Genomic DNA, 16,777 nt, shown 5'->3' with positions numbered 1-16,777 from the left:
AAAGCTACTCTGTGTGTGTGTGTGTATATATATATATCTATATATATGTGTATAAAGGTATAATGATGGTTATATTGTCAAGGCAGCATATGCAGAGAAATGATTTCTTTTTTTAAAGGCTTTGATCCAAAGAGGCTTTGTATGTGTTGGGGAATACGTCTTCTCCTGATCATCTTTCACACTAATTAGTAGCAAATCTATCCCTGGCATTAGCTTCATCTAAAATTAGTCTGAAAGAGTTGAGCTGTCAGTATGTCAGAGCTTCACTTTCTCTCTTAAAGCAACAAAAGTCCTTGTTGCTTTGGAAAGTTGACAAAGTCCTATTAAGTGAAAGTAGAGTGAGGATCTTAATTAGAAATGTGGGAGGTCTGCCTGGCACATGTTCTTGGGACCCCGTGCTGTGTAGAACAAAGCTCCCATGTCACTTTCCTGAGGAGGAGTGGGAAAGGGGACTGTGGAAGCTCTAATTAGGGAGGTAATTAAGGGACAAGTTTTCTTTGACATTAGAGAATGTTTTATAGCTCCTGCTCGGTTTCTGACAAGCCTGCAGATGTCAAGTGTTGACACTAGTGTTTCAACACTGGGTTTGCTGTGGGGTGAACTTCACTATTGTGCAGCCAGTTGAAAAATGCTGGATAATGACCTATGCTTTCAGGAGCTCTGAATGTGGACACACTTGTAGGATCCCCACAGGTTTGGGAAGAGGAGCTGTTGCAGATTTCCAGTCCTTTCTGCAGCGTATGTATTCTTTACCATAGTGCGTGCCAAGGAATCTGAACAAAAAAAGGGCTGGGACTACAAAGCAATGGCAGCAGGAACTTAAACAGTGGTAGCTGAAAATGCAGTTTGCGACAGTGGTTGCTCTTTAAAGACTCTCTCACGTGTAAACAACTGTGAGGTGGTTGGTGAACCCCTGAAGGTTTGAGGTGCCTGGATGGCCATGCCATGGGATTCTGGCAGCGTAGGACTGTGTGCCTGTGAGAGCAGGAACGTCGGTACTACTGCTCGTAGTCTACCCTATGGCAATGTCTTGGAGCCTTTCTCTGGTTAGGAGGGGTTAGGGGGGCTGTTCAAGGGTTCCAGGGAACTTCAGGCACTGGACAGGTCAGGGTCTAGGGGTATAGCATGCATAGCAAGCGTCAAGCAGGAGCAGACATTGTAATACTCATCCTTCCGTGCTTATGTAGCGGAGATTGACCCCTGCACGCAGCAGCGAGCTGCACGGATGGGGTTGCAAGCCTTCATCGAAAAAGTGGTGATGTTTTTCCTGTCCATAACAGGTAGAGACTCTCTGCATCGGTGGTGACTGGAAGCTCTGTTGGTTTTTCTCTTAGCTGGGAGCTTGGCTCTGGCTTCTTCCTGGGACACTGCCACCCTGATTCCCCGCAGTGGCACAGAACCCTCTTTACAGCCTCCTTGAGCAGATGCTGCTCCGCTCTTTTCCGCTTTCAAGGCTGATTTGCTTTAGCACTTTGATGTGCCTTTGTCCCTCAGGCAGGGCTCGACAGAAGTCAAGGAGGATGTATTTTAACCTCCTAGGCCATGCTTTATTCTAATCTCTGTGAAACATTGAAAGGCTTTTGTCAGACAGTCTCGGCGAACTCTGTCGTCTTGTAATGAAGAAACAGGAGCAGGGGGTCAGCAGGGCAGAAAGTCCTGTTATTAGTGGGACAGGCCTTCAACCAGAGCAGAGAATGATTGATTCTTGTTTAGGCTCAGCACTTGGATACATGCGAGCATTTTATGAATAAAACCTTTCTAATCATGGTTTGTGAAAGTACTCACTCAATTCTAATAATGGTTCCCGACCCCCACCCCTCAAACAAATTATAAATTAGAACAACTTAGAAAAGAGAATTTTAAATGGGTAGAGAGATTACAAAATCTTGATGGATTTCAATGCACACCTTAATTACACAGCAAACCTTCCCCGTGAATTCAAGTAAGCAAAACTTTCCTTCGAACGCCAATACCTGGTGCTGTTTGGGAGGTATAAAGTGTTGCTAAAACTGAAGTGTATTTGCATACTGGTAAAGCCTGTTCTATCTATTGTAGCAGCGTATAGGAGCTTTTCCATAAAGAAGATTTAGTTCAAACATGTCAAGTTGAACCCATTTTTTCTGTTTAAAATTTAACAAGGAAGATAGAGCTGGAAAAAGGAAAGGGAAAAAATGTAAACTGGAGGCGTTATTAGTATAGTGAGCTCTTCTGATCTAATATATAAACCCGGTGTATTTTAGTTGGAATATCTAGAAATATGGAAGTTGATCTCAGACGTGCATCTTCAGATCTGCAAAATGAGACTAAAAACCCTTCTCCTTACCTGTTCGCTCATCCCAGTTCCAGCTGAATCCAGCTGTGCACTGGCTTGTAGGGAAGCAATGAAGGGGACCTTTAACAGCGCTCAAAGAACAATTCACTTCCATTTTTGGTTTATATTGAACAATATGAGAAAAGCCATATAATGAAGTTTTAATTTACACAGGTAGGCTAACACATTGCTAATCAGAAGCCTTAAAAATATATATGTATGTATGTATAATAAGGGTATTTAGTTATTATAATAACAATAACAACAACAATAATAATATGATGTTTATGTTTGATATAACTAAGTCACTGCAGAGATGTTAAGGATTAAAGAGGAAAGGGGAGGGAAACTGCAGTTAAATACAGGTTTTTCCTTTGTTGGGATCTTTCCTTTGCACCTCTGTAGTGGGACCAAGTTTGTGGCTTGGATGTGACACGCAGAAACAAACTTAGAAATCGCCACCATGTTTCAAAAGGCACTGATTTAAGGTCATTTCCATTTCCTCCTGTAAACCTGTGTTCGCAGTGTTTTGGCCATTGCTTTGTCTGTTTGGAATGGGCTTAAAGGTGCCAGCAGATTCCTGCTGATGTGGTATTTAGATCTGAGTGCTGCATTCCAGGTGCAGTCCTGCTGCAGGCAGCAAAATCCCCGTCAGATTGAGTCACGGCAGGCAGACAAAACACACACAGCACTTCCATCACTCATCCATCTCAACTTGTCCGTTTCTTTCAAGCCCCGGCGCAGGCTAACCAGGGAGGCGGTGGAGTCACCATCCCTGGAGGTGTCTAAAAACCACATGGATGCAGCGCTCAGGGACATGGTTTGGAGGTGGGCTTGGCAGTGCTGGGGTAATGGTTGGACTTGGTGAGCTTAAAGGTCTTTTCCCACCCAAATGAGTCTGTGATTCTATTCTTTGTACCTAACGCTTGTGACGGATCCAAGGACCATTGAAAACACCCTGTAAATCTGTGTCTAGTCCCCTGAGTGGTGTGTGACGCCTGCTGCCGCAATCTGCTTTACACGTGAGCAATTTGCTTTCCTTCCCCATTAGAAGACAGGGATGGGATGGGACAAAGTTTTTGCTTATTCTTTCTGGTGGGTTTCCTGAACCTACAAGACAACCCTAAAAACACGTGCTTTGTGTTTTCTTTGTATACTGGGAACATGATACCCTGCCACTCCAGCTCCCGTGTCAGTAGGACTGTCCTTTTTGTTTTGTTTATTTTTAAAGGACAGCCTTGCTCCCGCTGGAAGAATTTGTCCCAGGTCATTCAAGGAGTAGCTGTAGTTTGCCCACCCCCAAAGGCATCATCCGCAGGGGAGGGTTTTACTTCTGTCAGCAGTTCCCAGTCTCGGTGGAAGGACTCTAAGGTCGGTGCCCACATGCAGCTGAGGTGACGGGGGAGCCCCCAGGCACGATCCCAGGCACGATCCCCACGGCTTTCCCTGCTGCTGCAGCTCCCGGCGCTGTGCCGGGATCGGTGGGGCTGCAGGGGAGCCGGCTGCGCTCTGGACCGGCAGAAAAGCAGGATGATGCTGCCCAGCGGCGGGAGACAGCTCTCGGATGGGGGAAGCATCCCAGGGTGTTCGGCATGACTGAAGATGACCATAGTCTGGGGGAAAAACCAAGGGGAGAGACGATTCCTTCAGCTTTAGAGACAGTGAACTTTTCAAGGAGCAAAGGTACCCTTTCAAAATGCTGTTCCCTATGAAGCATTACAACTTCATGGAGACTTATTAAAAAAAATGGATTCCTTCATACCCAAGTAATCCATAAATAGTGGGACAGTCTCCCAGTCAGATGACAAAACCTGGATGATGTTAGAGGACATTTAGTTTTTGAAGAGCTCAGGTCAAAATCTTGAGCAAATGTGGTAAATCTGTTTTAAATTTAGCATTTGTGGTACTAATTTAGCATCTGCAGTAACACCGCATCTGTACTAACACCATATGAGAATTTTAATGTTAAACTTTGCTGCTGTTAATGACACTAAAAGCAAACACTAATTTACACAAAATATCATCATCTTGCATTTGTCCTAATTCCTTACACTTCTGAGGAACAACTGGGAAGAAAGGCTAACAAAAAACTTTCAGGGAAATGAGGATTTGAAAAATATTTATGATGCAATTGTAATATCACTTGGAAGGATCATCTTTTTAAATGTGCTGTCTTACTAAATTAATGCCGTATTGATTTGGTTGGTGTTTGTCCTGAAGACCCCGTCAAAGGACACGAAACTGTTTCTGTAACGTTTGAATGGCTGAGCCTTGAGTCCTTGTGAAATGGCATGGAAGCTGCAAATGTTGACAGTTTCTGACGTTTTTGTTCCTTGGTAAGAAGTCAGTAATTCAGCAAACACTGCTGCTGTGCTGTGGGGTGTGAGTACGCACCGGTAACGCCTGGGCAGGTGGGTTGGGGGGTATTTAGGTACAGGAAAGAAAGTTCCATCAGTTGTAAGTCAAGCACAGGTTTCACCAGAACGAACAGAAACTTCTGCTTGATACCAAGTTGTGCTCCATTCCTGATTCTGCGTGAAGACCTTAAAATACCAGTCTCGGTGAATCTCAGCTAGACACGAGCGTGTGTACACGTACGAGACCCGACATCAATTTTTATAGCGTGGCTGCCATTTGCCATGTGGCAAACTTCAACTGATTCTGTGAAACTTGTCTGTTTCACCATTGTTGATGATGACACCCATGTTTAGACCTTGTGAACTTTCAGTGTTGCTGCTTTAAGTGGTTTGTGTCCTGACAGAACAATCTGTCTGCCTTAGACTTTCTCCAGAACAAGCAGAGTTGTTCCATCATCAGCATTTACCTTGGGTTGAAGCTGAGAAACATTTTACTCTTGGTAAAGACGCTAGCAGAAGTATACGGAATTTAATGATGAGAAACACACGTCTGTGGGTGGGGTTTTTTTTATTATTATTGGTGAAAAATTCCTTCACCTCTGTCTCCAAGAAAGACAAGTGTTATGAGACTGGAAAACCAAGGGTTTAGATCTGAGATACATTTCTGTAGTGCTTTAAAATAAGACATGATTTAAAAGAATCCCCAGATCAGTATAATCTCTAGTAGCCTGACTATACTCTAAAAAGTAATTATGCAAATTCCAAGGGTCTGTTTATGTGTGGTTTATTGGGATAGAGCGTGCTATGTTGTATAACAGGATCCCATTAAAAATGTGGCTGTAAAAGGATTTGGATTTTCAGAACTGATCCGTGAAAAATGTGACTTGTAGCAGCAGATGCGATTACAGAGCGTGTTGTGGAAATGGCAGAGTGGCAACTGGCAAAGTCAATGCAAATTATTTTTGTTCTATTTCCCCAGTCCTTCAAGATACACTGCTTACCAGATGTGCTGCCTCTTGGGCACAGGCTTCCCTGGGATTCTGTCATGGAGGAAGAGCATGCAAAAATACATATATTTTTCATAATCTTTGAGTCTTCAGAAATGGAATTTTCCAGTGTCCCAGCAGGAGCCCTCAACTGGCTCTTTTATTCTCTCACACTGTGCGTGAAAAATAACTACCTGTGGGAAGCTCCGCGTACATCTGGATACGCTGGTTGGACTTGGACAGAGTGATAGTCACAGTGCACGAAGTGGGCACAGCCTGGGCAGGGAAATGGTCACTTGCACGTTTTTGAAGTGTTTTGGTAGGAGACAGCCACAGCAGGAGAGGCAACAGGAGCTCCGCTCACAGCAGCGTTCCCCTCTGAGACCCGCTGCCAGTAGGAGGTATTGTCACAAGTGGTGTCACCACCTGCTGAGGCCACTGGAACCAGTCAGATGTTATCCAGAAGCACAGCCCCGCATGTATCGCTGTAGGTATTAACGTTCATTTCAGCTGAAGTTTCTAAGTAGTCAGTGCCCTTATTTTGTGCAGGGAAACAGAGATAAAAAACTCAGTATAAAAATGAGATGATGAGAACCAGATCTAAAGGGTATGTGAAAGTTTGGGTGGTAATTATTGGGTTTGGGGAGTTTATGTCCATGCTAATGTCCTGTAGCATTGATCCAATCCTCAGCTGGATGCAATCCAGTCTCTCGAATTTGGGTCCTGCCACACTGGACCCGTTGCTCTGAGTATTCCTTGGGATTTATAAGCTGCAGCACAGGTGCTGCCCTTGATTCCTTGGGCATGAGCTCTGTTGCCTTTGCACAGAAATGGGACCGTTGCCAGAAGCCCTCCGGACTGCTGGTGGTCCTGTAGGCTCTCAAGCAAGTTGTACAACACAGTTTGCAGCGTTCCAGCCATGTGAGTCCTCGGCGTTAGTAGAGCATCCCTGTGGGGACAGGCAGTGGTTCAGACATACCTCATATACAGGCCGTGGCATTGTGTCGAGCTGCAATTTCTTTAGTCTTTGGTTAAACGCGGAAAATGTCCAGGCTGGAGGGGAAAATACCTCTGGAAGCCATTTCCACACCTTGGCTCCCTCTGTATTGCTGGTTGTTCTCTTGGTGCTGGAAAATCCTTGGTGAGCACTAAGCATCACTTGTCTTAAACTTTCTCTTTAGTTTTCTAAACTAAAAAAAGTTTCTAAAGTTTTTTGCTTGAGTTGAAAAGCAAATGAGTGAAAGTTTGGTGTTTTCACTGCCAGATGCAGGTGATCTAGCGGTGTAACAGAGATGCTGTAGAGGTACTGCTGTTTCATTGAAAGGCAGAATGCTAAAAAAGGCACTCCACTGGCATGGTTTTGCACAGCGTGTTCGAGGCAGCCTTCAGCTGGTTGCAAATTTTGTCTGGTCTTTAAATTGTCCTCTGTGTGGAAATTCCTTGCTGAGAACTATAGAGCCTAGAGCATTGATGTGGGCCGTTAATTCTTTGTAATGCTTGGAACTGGTCAAGTTTCTGTGTGAGAGAAATTATTCATCTAATAATGAATGAGGAAACTGTTTGAGACTCGGTGTTAGACATGGGATTAGTAGTCCTGGTCCATCTGATAGGAGCACAAGTCCTGGCTTCAAGTTTATAGTCTCTGAAACAACAGCGAACATGTACTTTGGGGAATTGTAAAGTGTAGGATGTTCCGGGAAGCCAAAGAGGTTTCAGCTCCCATCAGTGTAGACTGCAAAATAATCACGGCGTGTTGTATGTGCTTGCTGTGCTGTAATCCATGTATCGTAGGTCAAGCAGCAGCAGAAGAGCATTTCTTATAAGAACACACGCAAAATAAGACTTATAAGAACACAGAATGCAGTTAGAAAGCTGGTATTTGAGCCCAGTGCTAAGCAATTAGAGCGGGGGACACCTTAGTTTATTCTTTAGTGCCATAGATATAAAGTTAAATTTTGAAGGGAGCTTGCTTCAAGTCGGCATGAGAATGGTCTTTCAGGATGCTAGCGGGAAGCAAATTCCGATTTGGAGTTGGGAAGTTTCTTACTAGGAGTGAAAATACACACAACTGCTGAGTGTGGTGTCCAGTAGCTGGAGTCAGGAAAAACAAATCAGGTGAGTTACAGCCAGTTTTATCTGTTGAAGGTATTAGGCAAAGGACTCCGAATTGCAAATTCACTAAAATAGCGATCTGCTCATAGAGGTTTTTAAGGACAAATATTTTCTGAATAAATAGCCCACAGCGGATGAGATGTGACACTTTGAAACATATCTTGGTTTCGTAGCAATCCTTGCTGCCAGCTGTGCAAGGTCTGGGTGAGAGTTTGGAGGCTGCACTTGGTAGATATCTACTTTTAACGCCCCCTGATTGATGACATCCAGAATTCTCAGCAGAGAAGTGAATGCAAAATGGACTTTTAGAGTGGAAGGGGCCACAAGATTGAAAGCTTTTAGACCACCCACTTGGAATGGAATAAGGATCTACATTGTCTACCAGTCATGACCTGCAGTGGGAGAGCCAGGACTGGTGATTTCTGGTGGGCACTTCAGACAACCCACCTATTGATGTCCAGAGGCACCCTCCCACCCTCCCCAGCTGCATAAACAGACTAGTTTTGCAGAGAAAGATGACAAAATCATGCTGGCAACATTCTTTCTGGGCTGTATACTTAATAATAATCAAAGCCAAATGTAAATAAAAGATCTTTGATGAGAGAAGCATGCTGCCCAAATTTGCTTCCTATTTATACCAGCTAAATGTGGATAAAATCCAAGTCATTGTTTTCTGTAATCTGCTACCCCCCAGTCAGAGCTGGGATAGCTGCTTCTGACAGGGGCTTGTTTTTAATAGCAGGGCTCTGTTTAATGTCGGCTTCCCCAGATGAAATCAGCATTTTCACCCAACATTGATGTGATTACTTTTGTAAGTTGCAAGTGAGGAGCAGCAGAGGAAGGCAGGAAAAAAAAGCACAGTTAAAAAAAAAATATGTTTTTTTTCAAGTGGAGAAATGTAAGTCAGTTTTCTCCATGGCTGATGTTCTGACTTCCATCTGTCCTAGCTTTTATAACGCTCCTCTATGAAAAATAAAAATTTTAAACCGGGAAGGAACAAAGGTAATAAATTTGTTGTAAATTGTGTGCTAGCTAGCTAATTTCTAAGATTTGCTGTTGCTTCTTATTGAAGTCAGAAAAGAGATGCCAGTGGAAGCCAGACTATCGAGTAATCAGCAACCAACTCGAAGTTGCTTGGGACTCTGTGGGATTTTCGTTAGGTGAGTGTCTGTTATAACTCAGAATCACCAGCGCTGCCCCAAGCCATGCTCTACGTATGCCCCCCACCTTTTTTCTGGTTGCTATTCCCTCTTCAGAAAAACCGTGCAGACCTTGTGTGTTCTAGTGGTCCATCGCAGTGATCTGTTGGTGATGATGTCCTCGCAAGCCAGCAATTCCTCCTGAAATCAGGCTTAAAGGTGCTGTGTGTTTAGGAGGGATGCAGGGGGTTCATGTGATGAGAGCATGGGATGCTTTGGTTCCTTGAAAGTTATCTGGCTGTTGGTGCCAGGGTCAGTCGTTAGCCATTCCAGTACTGTTTCCAATGAATGCATATTTAGATTATGCAATCTGTTGGAATAAGAGGCTTTAATTCACTCCACGGTTTCTGATGTTTCACTGCGTAGAAACGAAAAATAAATGGGAAGGTGGCTGGGCTTGGTTTTGTGGTTAAACTGAGGCTGAAGAGATTGTGTTGAATTTGTCCAGTGCTGTGATTGTCAGCCAGGTTTCCAGATCAAGTGAAATATTTTGGACTCTAGGCTGCACTACATAAAGACCTTAAAACAGACTTGTAACACACAAAAAGGAGGGATTTTAATTGTTGAAGTCTGTGATGTTCTCTTTAGTCTTAAAAGACAGAACTCTGTCTAAAGCCTATTAATTTGCTGAAAAGCGCTGTTTTCTCAGGTTTAGAATTTGGATGTCTTTTCCCTTCTTTTTTTTCCCGTTTTTGTTGTGGATGAAAGTGACTTACGAAAAAAAAAATTAAAGCCTGGACGAGTAGCCAGGATTGGACATTGAGGGACTCTGTAATTCATGGATTACTTGACCTTGACTCTCAAAGGTCCAAGTTGCCTGTTCCTGATGAGAAGAAACAATGCAGAGTAGTCTTCACCTCCTCAGTAACGATGCCATCAACAGCTGCATCTGTTCCTACGCTGTCTGGTTGAGAGAGGTGTTCGTGCCAGCTTTAGGAGTAAAATTTGGCCAGCCTCTGTTTCTGTTTATCTGGATACATCTGGCATATGCAAGCATAGCTGGCTGCTCCTTAGATTTTAGTGTAAAGGCAGAGCTAGGAGACTGTTCCAGTGTGGATGTGGGATTCCTGAAGGTACTTGATGTTCACCTGATCATCTGTGGTACCGGCTGAAGCACATTAATAGTCAACGTCCACTTTATATTGGACTGTAGAGTTTGAGGAAACCGATGAATAATAAAGCCTTTAAATGCTTTTTTCCCCACTGTGTCTCTGAAGAGCTGTCATTCTGCAGTCGTGAGATGCTGTTGACAAGCTGATGAATAGTTTTCAGTGCGATCTGGTTTTACCACCTGGTACTGGGAGCACATTAGGGTAGTCGTGATGGCCACGTTCTGGGAGGAGAGGATTTCTGTACTGTAGAACACGTGGCCTAAAAAGCTCTGGCAAATGCTGTTCTGTCGGTTTTACACACGGGGCGGTGGGAGATGGCAATGCTAGGGGTCAGGGACTCTGGAGGCAGAGTCTGGAACCGAAACCCGGTAAGCTTCATTTTTTTAACACCACCCAGCCTTTAGCTTGGAGGCAGCTCCTGGAGGACAGCAGTGGGTCCCTGCCTCGCCATTGCTAGTGTGTGCTGGTTTTGGAAGAAGATTCATAGCCTGAAGAACCGGTACCATCTCAGATGCCCTTCAGCATACGGCAGGATCAAAAACCAGTATCAGTTCTGAGAAGGGAGATGAAGGGTTGGTACTGTTCAGGTGCTCTTCCAACCAAAGCTTGGTGCTGTTGCAGGGGAGAAGGGGCTTTGGTTTTGCTTTGTGACTTGGAAGAAGGTTTGGTCATCTTGGGGGAGCCATCTTAAGTGTTTTCACATCCATTTTGTGTGCTGGTAGAGGTGTCTGGAAGATGGGTGATCAAACGGGATATGGAAGTGACGTAGCAGGAGAATTTGTTACAGCCTTACTCAGTTATTTCACTTTGGAGAGAAATTTATGGTTTAGATTCAGAAGAGATCTTATAGATGTCTGTTACCTTTTACAGAATCTCTTCAAATCCTGTATGGACATAAATAATTAGGCCCATGTTCCTCAGGCAGGAAGAAAACAAAGGTTTGGGGTTTTTTATCTCACTGCTGAGTATTTTGAAACAGAGGAGCGAAGGCTAGCCACGGTGGGCTTCATAGCCAGGTGTTTAGGGTGGCTCTTGGTTTTTCAAACCACAGTACCATAGTAGCTAGCAAGAGCTATCAATTAACTTTGGATGTGTACAGTTGCCCAGCATCATATACAATTCCTGCTGCAGACATTCCTCCTTTATGAAGGTTTTCTATTCTGTAATTGAAGAGCAGATCCTTTGGACAGGGGAGGGAAGTGTGAGTCTGGAGAGTGCGTTTTAAAATATCAGTCTGTCTGTGAAGCCTGGTATGTTTATTTCTTGACCAGGTGCCTTATCAAGCAGAGCCTTTCTTGTTTCAGGGAAAGGAATATTCTTGGCAAAAATAGAGCACTTAGAGATTCTGAGTCTTCTAATGAGAGGTCATTGAAAGGAAGCAGGCAGAGGAGTTTGCTTTGCAGAGGAAAATCCATAAAACATCTCTAGAAAAAGATGAATCACCGCTGCCTTCAAGTAAATGGCGTTCTCACTGTGGGGGTGATCAGGAATGTTTGTGTGTCTGACAACATTGGCACAGCCAGGGATTAGTAAGAAATTGTTCTGAAGCATCTTACGCATGTGGAATGGTCAGGACAATGTGACTTTGATATAGCTGTACTGCCCGGACAGGCTGGTGAGGGTATGGGAACAGGAACACGTAGCACTGCTCAAGGGAAAGGTGGTTTTATTGGTGAGATATTAATAGAATTCATCAAGTCATGTTGTTTAATGTTTTCTGTGCTGCTAAGCCTATCCGTAGCAAACTCAAATTGTGTTATCTGCTGCTTTTCCAGCATCTTCATAGGTACCTTCCTATTGACATCAACTTCTCATGGCCATTCTAACTGATGTTCTGATACCATTATAATGCTTGTTCATGCCTGCTACTTCTGCCTCGATCTGTTTATGGCTTGCCCGTGAACAGAGCCACAGAGAAATGGAAAAAGGTAGGTAGGCAGGCAGGCCAGCCAGGGCAGTAGGCTTTCCAGCCATTGAATGACATCAGGTTCTGCAAAGAGCTTGCTTTTGGCACAGGGATGCTCCTGCAGAGTTGTCTGCAGCTGTCAGTGTGATTGTCGTGCTGCTCACTGTGCCACTTCTTTCTTGCTCTTCCTCTTTGCCTGGTAATACTCCGTTTGTTTTGTTTTTACAGTCCCTCGGATCAATGGCCATCCGAAACTGGACAGACACCGCGAGCACCCTCCTGGTTATGACAGCTCTTCTACCATGATGAGCAGCGAGCTGGAATCCAGCAGCTTCATTGACTCTGATGATGATGACAACACAAGCAGGTAGGGCATGGGCATAGCAAGTGAGCTGTTAAATACTATTTGCATCGATTTCCCAGCCGCTTGACTATTTCCAGGCTTTCCTGAAACACACTGACTGGTCAGATGAGAAGATTTATATCTTCTCTTCCCCGCCGCCCTCCCCCCTTTTTCTTTCCCTTTTAAAATTTTCTTTTCTTTTCTGTTTCTGCTGCATATGGTTTGAGCACCGATAATTCATCCATAACATCATGTTGTATATAATTACTGCTCTGAGAAGCAAGCTAAGTTATTGGGATCACTGTCCAAGCTGCCTATAGCCACTGTTCCAATTAAGAGAAAAATTTTGTTCCTGTTCTTTCCTTTTAATAGCAAGAATGATCACATTTTAAGATCAAAGCAATGTGCAACTGTACCTGTTTATGAAGTAATGGTGTGAATATTGTAACAAAATACCTTCAGCATAGATTCCTAATAAGTATGCACTTCATTAATGCTGAATTGCAAAGGAATTCCTATGTAATTGCATAGTCTAAGACCTATGAGCAGTACAGGAATTCATCAAAGTTAATGCTTTTGCAAAGGCAGGCTGTGATGCCATATATTTACGACTTAATTATTTTTTCCTTTTGTGCGGACAGAGAGAATGTGAATTATTCCTTGCTTTTTACAGAAAAACTCTCCATTTCAAGACATCCTTGTTAACCTGTAAAGATATTTCCGTTGTTCTGTAAGCCAATAAATTTCTCAGATTCAAAACACTTGTTTTTAAAGATGTAAAATCAGTCAAAACTGGTATTCTTCCCTTTCCTGGCTGCAGTGAGAGCATTTGAACGGAGTCTCTAGAGCTGTTGTCCATCCAAATGAGCTATGAAAACCCATTATGGATTTCTGTTAATTGTTAGAGAACAAGATTACAGATCTCTGGTGGTTCATAGAGACCTGTAGCTAAAACAAATAAGGTGCAACGTGATATTCTTAGATTCTAGGTAGAATGGGAACAGCAAAGAACAGCTCGTCCTGGAGATACTTAAACATTTGCTGTGTTTACAAGCAGGTTATTAGCTGATTGAACTCAGTGGATCTATTTGGGCTTGCAGTTAGTCATAGCTTAAACACCTGTTGAAGAACAGCAGTTCCTTCAAATTCTGTTTACAGGCTGGGTGTTTCCAAAGGCTTGAAAGGGTAACTAAAAGAACATTTAAGATTTGGTCCTGAATTAGTTTAAAGAACCTATTTTGCAGTTACGGTGAAGTTGCCAACACCTGAAGACACAGAAAATTAGCCTTTTGGATGCTTTGTACTTCACCTGGATGTTCATGTGCATAAAGGGTTGGCAAGATCAGTAGTTAACCTGAATGCACTCTGAGCCTTCCTAAAGCCTTTAGGGCTTCTAACCCTCCTTCCCTCCCTAAAAAAATCAATCCCACAAGAACAACAACCCTGCAGCTGGTTTTGTTGCTTGTAAATAAATTAATAATTTCCATGGCAGCAAGATATGCGGTAGGGCAGGATTAGCACAGTCAGGGTGGCCACTGAAGCACATTATACTAGCCCAGGCTAAACCTTTCGATATTTAATAAAGTAAAGCTTCCTGCGTCTGACCTGAGAAGAAAGAGACTCTTCGAAGCTGCTGCGCAGGGCTTTTTTTTTTTCCTTTCTAGGCTAGGGCAGAAGCTTTTGGCACACAGAATAGCTGCCAGGCCAGCTAGTCAGGAAGAACAACTAAATGGAATGCTCCAAGGTATGCTGTTGTGTTAGGGTGATGATGTTCTCCAGCAGATGAGAGATTGTGCTGGCAGGGAGAAGTTTACTTCAGAGGCAAATACAGGCAAATAGAAGATGGAGCAATGCTCCAGATCTGCTGGAGCCAGCGGCCTGGGGAAAGAGAGGTTGGAGGGGGTAAGTTTGTTTAATAACAGCTGATGAACACTGGTATCAGAACCTGCCTTGTAAAGGAGATTATATGTGGAGGAGGCCACTGAGAGAAGAAATTGGATGTAAAAGGATGCTGCTGTCTTGGAAGCAAAGAGGCTGTAAGGTTGAGGATGCTTTTCTAAGAGTGTGTGTTTGACATTGGTTTGTTTTATTTTAACTTGGAGCAGGGCAGCACAGTTGGTTCATTTCCAGTCCAAGGAAGCTCTGTTGCATTTAGTTAGAGAGAAAGAATATTTTTTTTTTCTTTCAGTGAATTCATTTTTTTCAGAGATATTACCTGACAGTACAGAACCCTTCAAGCAGTGAGTGCGATAACTTATTTCCTTTGTTTTCAAAGTATACTAGAATTGAACTTTAGTGTTATTTGCAGGTAGGTGGTATTTTGGGTACAGATTGTAGGGAGCTCATGGTGAACTTTACAGTAAGAGTCTGATTTCTGTCTTCTGTTAAGAAAATAAAGGTCCAGCAGATATGTCATCTGTAGCTGTAGGATTATTGTCAGCAACTTGTGATTAGTATTCTTAGTTCAATATAACTAAAATAATTCACTGCAAAAAAATGCAAGTTTTTTTGCAGAATTTTTGTTTTGCATTTAAGAAATTAGCATTAGTTCTTTTTAAACTATATAGATAAGGTTTCTTTAACAAATTGTTAGCTTTTTTTTCCCTTTTGTTTCTTTAACAAATTGTTACCTTTTTTTTTCCTTCTTTTGGGGAATGTAGATTGGATGAATTTTTATTCTTCTTGGTAAAAGTCTCTTCTGTGGGATTTACTAGCCCTTCCGTTAGAAGTGTTTTGTTAGAAGGGTTTTGGCCAGTGGCTAGTGCAGGAAACGGGTAGTTATGATTCCAGATTTGTTTTTCATCTCTGTGCTTGTCCCAAAAGCTCAAATATGCCCTCTTGTTTTGTCCATCAAATTGTAATATTAACAACTTTTACTCATTTCTAGGGATACTTCATGGATCAAAATATTACTCCTCATTAGAACAGGTTTGAGCTGCTATTTAGTATCCAGGTACTCCTGGAGTACGAGAGATGCAGTGTTTATGAATGATTCAGCAAGGATGTATTAAAACTCTGGATTTAAAAGAAATAACAGGAAGAGATGATGAAGTGTACCATAGCCACAGAAAAATAGATACAGGCTTGACTCCTTGTTAAGAAATTGCAGAGACTGTAAAACCTGATGTTTACAAATACGCTTTCACACAATGTGGGGGTCTTGCAGAAGAAGCTGTCTTGCTTTCTACTTACATATAGGTTTGTTAAGGCAACTTAAGTCATTGTGCAGCTTCCCCCAAGAAGGGATGAAACCCCAGAGTTGAGCGAGCTCTCTGTGTATGGTTTCTCCGGTGTAATAAGTAACATTTTTCTAAGTTTATCTGTATAGAAGTCAATGTGTAAGCACACAAAAATGTTTCTTCAGTGCCTTCTGATCATCAGTTTTGTGCAACTAATGTGGGAGGCTGTTTCAGCTCAAGTAGTTACTTCTCTGACATATTGTCTTTCCTTTTGACCTAAACCCGAACTGTGGCTTTTCTAAAGAACTGATTTCCATTCTTCCAATCTAATGTTGAGTAGAATGAAAAAAAATAATACTGTGGGAAGGAACTTCATTTCTTACGTATTATCATCTATTTAGAGATTTAGAAAAGTTTAGAGATTTGCCAGTAAACTCTAGTTTTGCTGTTTTAATTTAAACTATATTTAATTTTAAATTTAATTTAAATTTAAATTTAATTTAAAAGAAAAATTCAAAATGTTCACTGCTTACAGAGGAATCCAAATTTGTGGTCATGTATTGAAATGGAATGAATATTCCAAAGTAGTCTCACCCCCAGGTTGTCAAAGTAAATAGGGAGGGCGAAAGTGAAGAAGGAACAAGATGCTGATACTAGTATCAGCTAATTGTTCACACCTTCATCACCTCATCACTGCCTGCTTTCTGCAGTGTACTTAGGCTTTTCTTCTTTTTTTTTTTCCAGCCCATCTTTTTGAACTCATTGCTGCTATATCGCTCTAAAGATAGCAATGAAAGTATTATGTCCCATACTTGATGGTAGATTAAAACATCTCTTCTAAGGAGTCAGAGAGCAATCCTGTTTTCTAGCTATGCTCAGTGCTGGCAAAAGGTATTTTTGCCCAGTCCAATTTTAGAAAATGAGACTAAAAGTTGGATATAATAGTTCTTTGTTTTTCTGAGCAACAGTGTATTGATGGGCTCGAGAGCAGGAGGGAGGAACTGGCATAGCCAGTCACCCCTGGCAGTCAGCTCTTATGCGCTGGCTGTGATCAGGAAAAATATTGACAGAGGAAGCATACTAACACGCACTGGAAGGTACTTTTAAGTAGCTTGCTTCTTAGGATGTGAAGTGCCATGACATAGCACCAGATTATTGCCAAGACTGCTTGAGACAAAGAAATTCAGTGAACTGTCTGCTGAACCTCTTCTGTTCCTATCCCTCATTTCCCTAACTTGCTATCCAGATAAAATACCTGTTGTCTGGAAAGTG

At 42.6% G+C, this 16,777-nt stretch overlaps 1 protein-coding gene across 1 annotated transcript in view; it reads left to right on the top strand.

The window, feature by feature from the left end:
- DVL1 (dishevelled segment polarity protein 1) overlaps nt 1–16,777 on the top strand; it is a 112,229-nt gene that overhangs the window by 71,903 nt on the left and 23,549 nt on the right. The window contains 1 exon segment of the mRNA XM_040585361.1: nt 12,212–12,350. Within this exon segment, the coding sequence (XP_040441295.1) occupies nt 12,212–12,350 (139 nt within the window).

The sequence above is a fragment of the Falco naumanni genome, chromosome 3, assembly GCF_017639655.2.
Source record: "Falco naumanni isolate bFalNau1 chromosome 3, bFalNau1.pat, whole genome shotgun sequence".
NCBI lineage: Eukaryota > Metazoa > Chordata > Aves > Falconiformes > Falconidae > Falco > Falco naumanni.
The sequence above is the reverse complement of the archived record's forward strand: the minus strand, read 5'-3'. Positions and strand labels throughout refer to the sequence as shown.